General features: G+C 47.2%; 1 protein-coding gene across 1 annotated transcript; it reads left to right on the top strand.

Annotated features, from left to right (window-relative positions):
- The first annotated feature begins 7,102 nt into the window (after positions 1–7,102).
- OCSTAMP (osteoclast stimulatory transmembrane protein) lies at positions 7,103–13,067 on the top strand. The gene is made up of 2 exons (XM_052788706.1): positions 7,103–8,480; positions 9,506–13,067. The coding sequence occupies exons 1-2, from the start codon at positions 7,437–7,439 to the stop codon at positions 9,845–9,847; spliced, it is 1,386 nt and encodes a 461-aa protein (XP_052644666.1). The 5' UTR covers positions 7,103–7,436; the 3' UTR covers positions 9,848–13,067.
- Positions 13,068–13,465: the final 398 nt, after the last annotated feature.

Here is a 13,465-nt window from a genome sequence, read left to right on the forward strand (position 1 = left end):
TATTTTCTCTGAAGATCTTTCCCCACCTTCCACAGGTACCAATCAGACTCTCCCAGAGTCCATCTGTCATAGGTGATTGTTAACTGGACAACCTTGTAAGCATCGAGCATCTTTGGGTAGATGCCTCTCCCCCCATGAAAGCTAGCGAGCTTTGCTGCTCTAGCTTCTGATACCCTACCTTGTTTTGGAGAGTAGTCCTGGGAACAGGGTGGAGGCAACTGGATTATTTATGTCCAACCCAATGTGAGCGAGTGTATCAGAATCTGGCAGGGGGGAAGGCAGTGTGGCTGGGTGCTTCTAGCAGGATGTGAAAGATGGGGTCTCATCACCATTTCATGAGTAATTCTCATGGAGGATGAAGACTATTTCTTCAGGTTTGTGCGTGGAGGGATGATTCAGGAGATGTGCCGGTAGGACTCAGTGCATTATTCCAAGCTTTGGAAACAGGGAGGCAACAGTTTGTTTCCAAACATGTTCAGTGTTTTGAAAACCTGGGACAGTAATTGCTGTCTGGTTGTTTGCACCGAGTACACAGATGAGGGTTTGGGACCAAACTGATTTCTGACATAACTTTGGACATCGGTGGTGTTTCACCATTGGTGAATGTGGCCAGTCTTAGGTTTGTGAGATGATTGACTCACTCATGAGCAACCCGCTGAGTCACAGGTCAGTGGACAAGTTGCATTGGAATATTATTGACATTTCTGAAAAATGGGCTTTGATTCTTAACATCTTTTTAAATCAGATTGCTTGGGTACTTTCAATGAAAGCATTGCAAATTGACTGTGATTTTAATCACCATTTTATCTGATTTTTTTTATTTTCTGTAAGAATCTAAAATATTTAATTTAAAAGATCAGTCATTGAAATAGATGGATTAAATGATAAAGGATCTGATTCTTGGTTTAGGGAAGGTGAGTGACTGTATCCTTGTGCTGGGACAGATTTCTCTGATGATGTAAACTGGTGGAGCTGGCAAGGCAGACTGGCCTGGAGTAGGGATCCAGCGCGTCCCTCTGCTCCTGTGCTGCTGATAGGGCCGGGTGGGAGAGCTGGTAGGGTGATGCTCACCAGCCACAGCTGCTGCTGCAGGAGATTACCCTTAGAGTCGCATGGTAGGTGGGGACTTGTGGGGCTTGAACCGAAACTGCCAAAACCAATTGAATGTGGAACTTCAATCAATCAAGTTCAAAAAAATCCTTAATATTCAACAAAATCCTTAATGATTGTGGAAAACGTACAATAAAGCACATTTGTTAGCACATCACATCGTCCTGTTTGCTCTGTAGACTGAGGGGAGAAAAGCAAAGCCCAAGTCTTCCCCTCCCCTCGCTTCACCCCTTGATTTGGGCAGTGGTTCCCCGGGAGGGCAGTGAGGTCTCCTTTCCAGTCTGAGCCAAAATGGAGCCCTGTTAAGCAGTGGAGCAATGGGAAAGCTCATAGCCCAGCATCTGAGGGCTGCTTTGCTAAAGAGGTGCAGCCCCGGCAGCTGCCTTTGCTGGGGATACCCCGTATCACTGTCCTGCTACCCCGGGGCAGCTCCATGCCAGCTACGCACTGGGTTTGGGCGCTGTCGTTCTGCATGGATGATCCTCATCATGCCTTAGTGAAGATGGGCTGAATGGGGAAGGGAAAATTGCTCTCTGCAGTTCCCTTTCCCAGCCGGCTGTCCCGTGAACAGCACGGCATCGCTGTCCCAGGGCCAGGGAACGGGCTGTACCCTTGGGTGGCCAGGCATTGCAGGAAGGAGTCTTGGTGTCCCACTGCCCTGCCGTGGCTAGAGCTGCTGCTGCAGAGGATCAGAGTTGGTCACTGGAACAGAGATGCCTCTGTCCCTGCAGCCAGGAGGACAGGCAGCGAGGGCCTTTGGATTGTCTAATTTCGAACTCAGAGGGTAACATCCAGTCCTGCTCCGTTGCAGATGTAGGCGTCACAGGTTTACTTAACGGTCTCAGCTCTGGCTCTGCACCCTAGCTGAATCCAGGAGGATAGTTTTACTTGGGCATGAAAGCAGAACTGAGACCACAAAGTTTGTGTAGAAGTCTCCAAAAATCACTCCCAGCATCCTGGCATGTCTGTGGCACTGTCGAGAGAGCAGAAGGTATTTCAGAAGTGCAGCCAGGGAAGGTCTATTACCTCCGTGCTGACATGAGAAACTAAGGCAGGGAGGGGACCAGTGACTTACCCAAGATCACACAACAGGGCCTTGGCAGACCTGGGAAAGGTGTGAGGAGCACCTGGATCCTAAACCTCTACTTTAGTCAAAGACCTGGCTTCTCCCAGCTCTATCAGCAGCCTCTGTGTTTCCCAGGGCTCCCCAGAGGATCTGGTTTAAGGCGTGCGGACGACAGCATTACCTAATTCTGCTTTTTCGTATCTTTTTCATGCATCTGTGAAAGCACGACTAGTCTGGCATGCTTGATTTTTAATTTTTTTTTTAAACAGAGATTTTAAGATTTAGTATTTCTGGGGTTCAAGGGTGAACTGGCCTGCATGAATAATTTCTGGTTCCATTTGCCACTGATAGTACTAAAATTTGCCAAAAGCAGCCTTTAATGGTAAGTCAATCCCATTATTCTTGTAGGGTCTGTGATGTGAGTAGAGATATGAAAATTCCCAGGAAGTGGCATTTCAAGTCCTGTACTAACCTTCTATAACTTTGACTGTATTATTTTAAAGGAACTTTGCCTGCCTATGCACCGTTTCTCTAGGAATGTAAAAATCCAACAACCATCACAAAAGCCATTCACATTAGCAGCCTGCCTGTGAATTTTAATTAACAGGAAATGCCACTCACGCATTGAAATTCAACATCCAGAATATCTCTGCTTTACTCCTTTGATGTTCCCCATCCAATCCTGGACCAACATCCACATGTTCTCCTGAGACACTGGGAGGAAAATCATTCTAGTTTATTTACAGTAGGGGAGCATTCTGTAGTATCGATTATCCCAGAAGCATTCAAGTCGCTTTACAAACATCACACAGAAAAGTTGCTATATGGGTCTTTACAGCAGTGAGTGATTCTGGGGCTGTGCTCAGCCGATGAGCACCCGGCAGCAACGTGGAAGTTCAGGAGAAAAAGGGAAAGATTTCTGAAACAAATGAAAGCCTGGCATGATAGGGGAAATTCAGCTATTGCAGGTTAGATAGCCTTGGTTCCCTTATCACATTTATCCCTCAACAGTCACTGAAAGGATGTTGCCGGGATTTTTCTATATTTCTATAGCAGACACCTAAGAAGACATGACCTGGGTCTGTATCACCATAAGTTGTTCATTTGCATGTGATTTTAACAAGCAAAGAATCACCACTAATGGGCTAATCTTTCCCACACCCTCAATTTCTTGAATGGGCAGAATAACGTGATCAACAGGTGCTGACGATATTGCCATGGAGAAATATCTTCAGCCTTAAATCATCCTATTTTTAGCCCTCCACTCCTCTGCTTTATCCAGTCATTTTCTTAAGCTGTGTAGTTCATGTACCCCACACTCTACCTGTGATATAGCTGCTCCTTTACATTGTTCCCCCTCCCATCATCGTCACCGCCGCAGGGTTACCCTGTCACTACAGGTTGAACTTGCAGGTGTCTTGGCAAGAGACTCTTGTTCGGACTGCCCTGAGCCCCACTCTGTGAGCACTGCAGTCTGCAAAGCAGAAATGGATTTCAAATCTCTGTCCTGGTCGGTACAAGCTCAGCCACCGTCCCTAATCAGAGCAAAGCCGGGCTATGCTTACCGGCTATGATACAAATGAAACCCCCTGTTGTCTTCTTATAGTTCCAGCAAGCTAGTTGCAGGCATGTGGGTCTCTCCTTTATCTCCTACTGTAGTGCTAAAAAGTCGAAATCAGGGATGTTAGAAAATTTTAGAGCTTAAGCTCTATAGAGACTGGAGCTAGTCAAGAAAGCAAAGGCCCTTTATACCACCTGGGAGCTGGGCCAAAAGATCCCCAATGACACAGTGGGAAAATGCACCTTGGAGCATCCCGGGGGGACACAGCGTATGCATCCCCAACACCGGCTCACAGCCTCCCGTTTCTCCTTCACTTCCTCAGTTCTCCTTAAAACTCTCCCACCCACAGACTTCTTTAGTTTCTGAGCTGAAATGAAGACAGACCTTGAGGTATTTTAGCAGAATGTGACCGCAAGATGTCACAGTTGCTTTGCTGAGATGCGCGGTCCTGCCCGTGTCCTACTCCCCAACCTTTGTCCACGGTTCTTCCTGTATCTTTATAAGCACACACACTTTTAATTGTTTGGGGGTGGGTTGTTTTTTTTTTTTTGGTGGGCAAAGCAAGCTTTGTTCGTTGTGTCCTAGGGAAAGTTAGGCATTCGTGGTTCTAGCTCATTTAGACATTATCAGTTCAGGGTATAAAATAGAAGATATCCCAGATTTAGGATAGTCCAGCCTGCAGAGATCAATTTTGAGTTGAGCCAGAGGAAAATCTAGGTTTGACTTTACATACAAACACTTCTTGGTGCTGCCTGGAGTTACTGGTCAAGCACAGCTCCCCCACAGACTTCAGCTCCCCTTTGCCAGGTGATGCAGCAGGCTCAGAAAACACTAATCACTGTGTTGTGGACTTGAGGTTTTTTTGGTTCTTTATTGCTAACTTTTTTTTTTGCTGCCCAGAAAGCTACCTGCTTAGCCTGGATGGGGTCCCGGGGGCTGATGAAATCAGTTAGCTCAGAAATACAGTGAGGAAGAAGTTTAATGTCAGAATAGCAACTAAGAAGAACCTGATGAGTTTTTACCAGAATACAAGTATGGGCCTTTTGGGGTGGTCCAAATTGAATTCAAGACCTAATTCATGGCCTGTGCAAGCAATTGCTATGGATGCTCCAAACAAATGGCACTTTCTTTCACGCCCGCCTGGCTGGTGCCTCTTCCCAGCTGGAGTCAGTCAGAGTTTCTCATTCGGTGTCTGTGCTCCAGGGCACCAGGAGGAAACCTTTGCTCTACCAGCCATGTGAGAAACAAAAAAATCTAGCAATAAAGCAGAGTAGTTGTTGAGTGGAGCAGCAATGGCGGAAAGGACCTTGTCTGGTACCTACAGGAAGGGCTGAGGAAGCAGGCAGAGGTTTGCTCTGCCCGCTTGTGCTCGTGATTGCTCGTCCTCCAACGACTGCCGCTGCCGTGGGGTCTGGCCACATCCCCTGGGGAAGGGTGCTGCTCTCCCACCACTCGCCAGAGAGCAGAGCCCCGTGCGCTCCATCCCCGGGGGCAGCGGGGACAGGGCTGACCTCCAGCCCTTTGCTCTCTCCCGCCCAGGGGAGCATGAGAACATCCCCGGGGCCTGGCGGTTCCCACCCGGCGGGAGGGCTCGGCTTGGCACGGGACAGTGCGTCCCTGTAAAGAGCGGACTCAGCTGCGGCTGGGTGAGCTGTGTTGCCTTTGCCCACAAGCAGTGGCTTAGTGTGAAAGCATCTGGCAAAGAGGCGGGTTTGGTGGGAGCCAGGGAAGGCTCCTGTAACCCATGAGCTCAGTGCAAGGGGGTGGGCAGCAGTGGTACACATTTCTTGTGTGCCAGCTAATCGGAGGAGGGGAAATCCTCTTCTTTGGAAACATAACTGAGGAGCAAACACCACGGGCTGGTCCTCATCTCCCGGTGAGTGGTTTGGGTGGCTGGAGCTCTGTGCTCTGCACACCCCAGGGGTCAGGCGAGTCGGTCCCATGGGGACCACACATCCTGGCTTGCACATCTGGGAGCTTCTCAGCGCTTTGGGAATCCTGCCTGTGGCAGGACTTGCTTTGCAGTGGATTTGCTGGGTATAGGGAATTGGGAAAGGTTCAAGTCTGAAGCTTCATCTTCCTCTGCTAGGACTATGAGATGGGTCTTTAAGCAGTTTGTGTACCCTGCACACAAGCTCACGGTTTCAGGAAGGAGCAGCAGCCTGCCAGAAAAGATGAACAATTGTCAGCACATGGTTGGCTGGATCCTACCATACCCTTTGTGCCATGACTGATGTCTGAAAGTGGAAAAGCTCCCCTTCTCTCTGAAAGGAATCCCAACCTTGCTGCTTGCTGGTGAGCAGTGAGAGAAGTCAGCTAGGATGAGACAGCTGATTTCCCCATGAGGGGTGGTGACACCCCATGTCCCATGTGATGCTTGTTCCATCTTCGTCAGTCCATATGTCATTGACTCATTTTTTTCAGCTACGTGTCATGAAAATAAGCCTTCTCTGCAACAACAATAATATCAGAAGAAGCGTAAAGCCCAAGCAGTGCTGTGCATCCTGGCTCTGTCCTGTAGTGGGGTTATTCCCCAGGCTTCATGCACCAGGTTTGCCCATTCACTTCAGGAATTGCCAGCGTTGCTGATCTGAATTGCCTTAAAACGTGGTGGGGTTTGGGGTTGGTTTTTTTTTGAGTCCTGGCTCTCTGGTGCCAGCTGCCTTGGTTTCCTATCCTGCATCTCCCAGCAGCTGCATCCAGGATCCTCTCAGAGCAATAAGGCACTGGAGCATGGAGAGTTTTCGAGCAAGACTGGGGCACCTCTCTGCTGCTGGGTAAGTAGTGCCTGCTTTAATCCCTCTCCTTTCCTCTGTCTTGATAGCCATTGAATGGCCTTTTTCCACTGAAAAACCTCCTTTGCTAGTGAAAATTCTCCCTCAAATGATAACTGAGGCTGCTGTCAGGCAGGGGGAGACAGGGATTGCCTGACTGAGCTTAATCCTGGGGAGAGGCTCCTTCTCCCCACCAGGTTTTCTGCTCTCTGGAGAGTCACTCCAGATGTGCAGTCTGAGAAATTATATTCCTTCCCAAACATTTGTTTTCATTAGACATTTAAATAGCTTTATGGGACATTTCATCCTGTCTGCAGTGGCCAAATTCTTGTCCTTGGAGATTTCCTCTGGTACTGGAGCTTTAGTGTGAAACTGTTTTCTCTGATCAGTTGTGTATTTGTCACCCTTAAACCTGCAGATTTTTGTTTGGTCTCCTCTTAAGAGGCAGGGAGAGCAGAAACTCCCACTCACCTGTCTCTCATTCATTGAACACCTTGTAATTACAGAGCTGGTCTAACGATTTCCACAGCAGCCAGGAGCCTCTTTCTCACTCCAGCATCGCTTAAATAACCACTAAAGTCACTCCTAGCCACTGCCAATGAGTTGATCCCTCTGAATGACTTTATTATGATTTTTATAGAATAATAAAATGCTTTCCTTAGCTTGCATTAAAGGAGGAGCAGTTGCATTGTACTTTTTATTTGATCTTTCAAGAAATGCCTTGAACTTCCCTGTCTTGCATGCTTCCAGGGAAGATCTCAGTCCCTGCTACTCAGGTTAGCAGAGAAGTAGAGAAGAGTGAGACCAGAGGCACTCGGACAAGGACAGTATAAAGACCCATGAGTGATCATCTTGAGAAAGCCCCCTGATTAATGCATTTCTGTACTTCCTCTGCTAACACTCAGGTACTTGTTCTTTTTACAGGATGAGAGCCTATGCCTACTGTGAAGACTTTCTATTCCCAAAGGTTTGCAGGACCACGGTAGACCTATGGTCGGTTTACTCCAAGCCTGTCCCAGCAAACGGCAGAGAGCTGTGGACCTTGTTTCTGCAGTGTTCATGCATTACAGCGGTGACAGGAGGCCTCTTTTACAACTGGATGTTTGCTTCCCTGGAATACTCCTGGCATCTCTCCATTGCAATGGCCATGTCCTTCAGTCCGCTCCTTCTCCTGACCCTTTTCTTGGTGCATCCTGCCCGTTGTGTCTTCAGTATGATCATGCCTACGTTAGGTACCAAACAAGGCCGGAAGCTTCTCTTGTCAACCTGCATCATGATAGTAGTGATTAACATAACACCCAACATCATAAGCAACATTAAAACCATACTGCAGGTTTTTAAGTGCATCTGCAAGAATTCCTCTGAGAGTCTTTTGAACTCAACTGCTCTGCTAGAGACAGCTTCCTGGGAGTTTGGGGATGCAATCCAAGAAACCATTCATTCCATTAATATTTATAGGCCTATGAATGGACATTTTCAGTTTTCATTGCTTAAGAACAGCTCCTTTATTAACCAACAAATGCACCTTGCTGGTGAGAAAATTGGGAGGGACTTTTTGGCTGTTGAGGTACTGGTCAAAGACTCTGTACGAGTAGGCAACAAGCTGGTTGCTGGCTTCTCCATGCTCTATCTTTGTTTTGAGTCCACCTGGTATTTGAAAAATTATCTCACCAACCTCCGCTTTGACAATTTTTACATCACCAAGAAGTTGGAACGTTTAGCTGTGGACAGAAAAGCAGCTCATCTGCTGGTGGGCTCATCCAAAACCCTCATTCGACCAACAGGCTTGAAGTTGTCCCGGGAAGAAGTGATGCTGTGCCTCGTGCAAGCCATGCTCCTCACCGTGGCCCTGATGCTGATGCTGGTGGTCGTGGCAATGGACCACTTTGCATTCAGCGTGGCAGACACCGCGGTGAGAAAGGCAACTCAGCTCTCCACAGTGCCCGTCACTCTCAGCATTAAATACCATGTAAGTGCTGGGGTCCCCTGTCCTTCCCTGTGCGGGGACCCCGCTGTGTATCACATCACAGGAGGCAGCAGTGGGGATTGCAGTCTTTGTAGCCTTATTTACATGATCTTTACTTCCCTCCCCAGCAGCCAGCTGGACAAAAAATGTAACAGGCTTGGTGGGGAGGAGGTAGGGGCACAAACTCTGTTGCTCCTTCCAGTGCATCTAACAGCAGCATATATCCTCTTCCAATTCCAGCCCCTTGGGAGCGAGGAGGGGAGCAAATAGTGCCTGACGCTGCAAAGACACTGCTAGCAGGTGGCAGTCAGATGTCCCTGTATCTCCAGGTCCCTTCCCTAGGCAGGGTGGAGGAACGGGTGTCCCTGCAGCACCATCCCCTGCCACAGAGTGGGTGCAAGCACAAAAGGAAGGGGGAAGCAGATGACTACATGTCTCAGCTGTGAGGATGTCTCCTCATCTTATTGCACTGGCTGTCCTTTAAGGAGAAAGCTTTGTTGTCACCCTGTGCAATGCCCTTCACAAACCTCCCCAGTTTCTATCTATTTTAGTATCCTTTATCTGGACTAGCTCTGGGTTAGTTTTTTAGCTTTCTTCTTCTACCATATAGCCTGCCTCCCTCCCAAGCCCCAGGGTTCCTTAGTGCAGATACTTGCTTATAATGAATTTACAGTAAAATAATCAGGCCTTAGAAAAAAACCTAATATTCACATATGCAGCCACTAATACTGCTGTCTGGATGATGTCTTTCACTGTAAATCTCACACAGTGAATACCTGTTATGATCTGTGTAACAGCAGATAAAGATGACAGATGACTGGGTCTCATTGTGCTAAGTACTCAGCACCTACAGATCATGCTGTTATTCTCACTCAGCCTGAAGTGTATATGCACTTCAATGTCCTACTCTCAATGCACCCAAACAAGCTGTAACGGTGATTACACCCCTCCAGGCTGATGTTTTTGTAGTAACCAGATGATTTTAGCTTGTTCATACCCCATTTAACTTTTAACTCTCTTTATTTCAGGCTAAAATGGGGATCCTGCCCTTTTTTTTGAAACTTTTACAGCTTCCTAATGAAGAATTACCACTTCAGGACTTTGAAAGAAGTTACCAGCATTATCTGACCTTCAGCTCTGCCCACTGCAGGATCAGTCCCCCAAAGCCTCCCAACCCCTCTGTGCTGCTTGTTGTGGGGCTGCTCTTCTGCATCCTCTATGCCATCGTATTCCTGGAAACCTATGCACATCGCCTGTGCAGAAAAATCGCAGGCTCCTTCTTCGAGAGCTGGGAGGAGAAGCGAGCACTTTATCTCTACAAGAAGCTGTCCAGAAAGCACAAGGAGGAGCAAAACTGCATGAGAAACTAAGGATACTTTTGGAAATACAGGGAATGCCTGAGACCTGTGACAGTGGCTGGGCACAGGCATCTGCAATGGGATCACACGTTTAATCTTCCAGAGTCAGAGACATGTTTGGACTCTCAGGAAAAATATTTGCCAAAAAAAGAAAAAAAGGTGAAATGTCACATTTTGCGTAATTTGAGAAAAATGGGCTAAATTTACTTTTTTTTTTTTTTTAAATCTAGAAGGCCTGGGGTCAGCTGTTCGGGAATGGTGGGAGATGGTAGCTCATATGACTTGGAGGATATCTGCAGCATTAGGCAAGGCTAACTGGGAAATATGTGGGAGTTGGGGTGGGGGAAGAGCTTATTTACCTCCCCCATCACATCCGTGCTAGAAGAAGCACATGCTTCCTTTCTTTCTCAAGTTATGCCTTCACGCAGCAAAAAAGGAAGCTCATTTGACTCATTAATTTAATTTTCAGGGAGTTTTTCTTTCAGGTTTCATGCACAGAAACCTGGGTAGACTGGATAAATATTAGCCTTTAGAAGATAGTTTATTCACCTAAGAAGGTGTCATTTCAGCCCACTGAAATAAATTCAGGACCAATATGACCATGAGACGCACATCATAGTCATAGGTATTGGTGGAAATCATCACGAGGACTTTATGAAATCATTTCACAATGGCTTTTCAAAATAAAATATAAATAAAATAGCTGTAGGACCTTAGAAGAGGAGGAGACCAGCCAATAAAGGCCAATTTGGGTGTCAGTCTTTTTTCCCAAGTAACAAGTGATAGGATGAGAGGGAACAGCCTCAAGTTGCACCAGGGGACGTTTAGGTTGGATATTAGGAAGATGCCTTCACTGAAAGGGTTGTCAAGTGTTGGAACAGGCTGCCCAGGGAAGTGGTGGAGTCACCATCCCTGGGGGGATTTAAAAGACATGTAGATGTGGCACTTAGGGACATGGTTTAGTGGTGGACTTGACAGTGCTAGGTTAACAGTTGGACTCTGTGATCTTAAAGGTCTTTTCCAATCTAAATGATTCTATGATTCTAATTCAGGCCAACATCCTGGAGGACTTCAAAAGTGGTAGACAGAAACTTGACATTTGAATCAGTGCTCTGCAGGGAACAGGGAAGTAGCAGGACTTGGAGGGCTGGACTTGCCTGAACTGAGAGCTGGTTTTACATGTTGGGTTGTTTAAAACTCAGAAACTCTGGTATTGTATGCAAGATGCAAAAATCCATCACTGAGGCAGTGTCTGAAACATGTTATTTTTGAAGGAGAGGCAGATTGGAGACCTCTGTAAGGGCAAGAGCCAGAGGGGGAGATAAATCAGTGCCAGGTTAAAAACAAAGCAACTTCGCAGCTTCATTTCTTCAAAGCATCTCTATTATTTTCCTCCCATCTCCCATTAGAGTCTTCATTAAGGTAATTATTTGACATAATGCACCTCAATGAGATTAAATTACAGAAGTGAAGTGGCAGCTGCAGTCAGATGCACCAAATTCTCTCAGCTTCTGAGGTGCTTGAAACAAAGTAGGTCTGGATTTTTTTTTTTTTAAAGCATCCATCTAACAAAACCCTGGTGCATTCATCTCCCCCGGTTTCTTAATTTCCTGCTGTTATGATGATTAATCCAAGCACCTTCCTGCCTCTACAGCAACTAGGGGACTTTGTCATGAGGTTTCTGTAGAAATGCTTTGTGTTGTTGTTTGGGGAAAGCAAATAGATTTCCACATGCCCATTGAGTAGTCAAAATGATCTGGAGCCAGGAGTTAAAATAGCTGGGAGGAGGAGCCCCTTCAGCCAGCAAACCATCCCAGCAGCTTGTTGCCTTCCAACAAGCACATCTTTAAAAAAAGTTTCTCCTTGGGAAGACTCATCTTTTTGGCAAGAGTTGCGCATTAATGCTTAAGAAATAATTTTTTTATGGCCAGCAGCATTTGGGGAAACCCCCTGAGCAATATCCAGTTCCTCTCCTTGCTTCTAAGGGAGGTCTTCAGAGGAGATTGGGGCATGGGGAGAAGAGGCTGAAATTGTGAAATGCTGGGGACCAGCATGGGTCAGGCTTTGTTTTAGAGATGGGCTCTCCGGGTTCAGATGGGGTTTGGAGCAGGTGGGACCACAGAGCTGAACTCTAAGAGGACTAAGTACCAACCTGAGTGTCCCACTGCATCCTTTAGACAGGCGCTGCGCAGCTCACAGCCAGGACAGCTGAGCAATCTGTGAGGCAGCTCCTGAAACACCCCTTTTCAGCCTCAGAAATTGTATTTATTAGGAAAAACTGACCCCAGTCCAGAGCAGTTCTCCCTGTCTTCTCTAGAGTTTCCTTCATCTCCCACTAAATTTTAACCACTAAAGACTAATCCTGGGAACTTTGCACTTCTAGACTGTAAAATTCAGCATCAGACAAGCCTTGATTAGTGTAATTACATCTGCTTGAAAGGATAATAATCAGTGTGAGGTACTGCCGCTCTGCCTCTGCCCCCAGAGTCGCAGCCCTCATAAACCCATGAGGCAGAGCTGTGCTCCCATTTCCATTCTGCAGAAGAGGCTAAGGACAAGAGTTTATAAAGTTCTTTGGTGGGTATCACACCAGTTTCAGTGGGTTTGTTGACAAGGGAACCATGGGCAGCAGAGCCCTTGTTGCCTGCCTGCATCTAGAGATCAATTGTCCTGCCCTTGTTTGGACATCTGCCATAGGAGGCAACCGATTGTGCCCCAGGTGCCATCCGTCTCCTCGGCCTTGGGACCCTCATGCAAGGCTTTTAGCTTTAATAGCCATGTAGAAATCAGCAAGGGAAGAATTTGCGTTTAGAAGGTGAACACCTTGCAAAGCACTGGTGAGGAGGTAAGGGTTGGGCGGGAGCTGAAAAACTGGCTTTTGTTATGGTGATGCTGAGGTTTGTTACTTAGAAAGGAGGGTAATAAACGTTGTGAAGTGTCATCTCACTAGTGTGAAGAGGGGTTTTTTAAATGTAGGAAGGAAAAAGTCACTTTGATACCCATTATGGTTATTTTAGAGGTGAAGTTGTACTGCTGTTGAAAAGTGTGCGTGCTGAAGGCAGATATACTTGTCTATCACTGAGAAAGTGAGCGAGCGGCTGCGTGGTGCTTAGTTACTAGCTGGGGTTAAACTACAACAGAGACTCAGGGAAGAAGAGCTCTGAGTGGTTTCCAGCCTGAAGGACCGGCAAGGAGAGTCACAGGGAAACCACAGGTATGGAGTTAAACCTGAAGAAGTGTGTGGCAGAGGTGGGACCCGGGGCAGCTTGCATGGGGTGAGCAGAGGGGACCTGCCAGCATGGCTGGCAGGACCTTAATTCCTGACATCCCTGGGGGGTGTCAGCAGGACCCCAGGAACAGAAATGGGAAGGGAGGCCCTGAGGAGTGAGGGATGCTCCCACTGTCCCTGCTTCAGCAGGAACAGCTTGTGCAGCACATCAGCCACATCATCCCTGGTGCCGAATTGGGCTGTGATGCTTTCCCTGGGCAGGGGGGGTGGTGAGAGGCAGACCTGCTGGAAATTGCTTTGCTCTCCTGTGAGGTGTTGTTCCTCAGCAAGACAAAGGCATGACAACATAGAAAATGTTACCCATTATAGAGTCATATTATGTGCTCAAGAGGTAAACTGAC

The sequence above is a fragment of the Harpia harpyja genome, chromosome 1 (genome assembly GCF_026419915.1).
Source record: "Harpia harpyja isolate bHarHar1 chromosome 1, bHarHar1 primary haplotype, whole genome shotgun sequence".
Lineage (NCBI taxonomy): Eukaryota > Metazoa > Chordata > Aves > Accipitriformes > Accipitridae > Harpia > Harpia harpyja.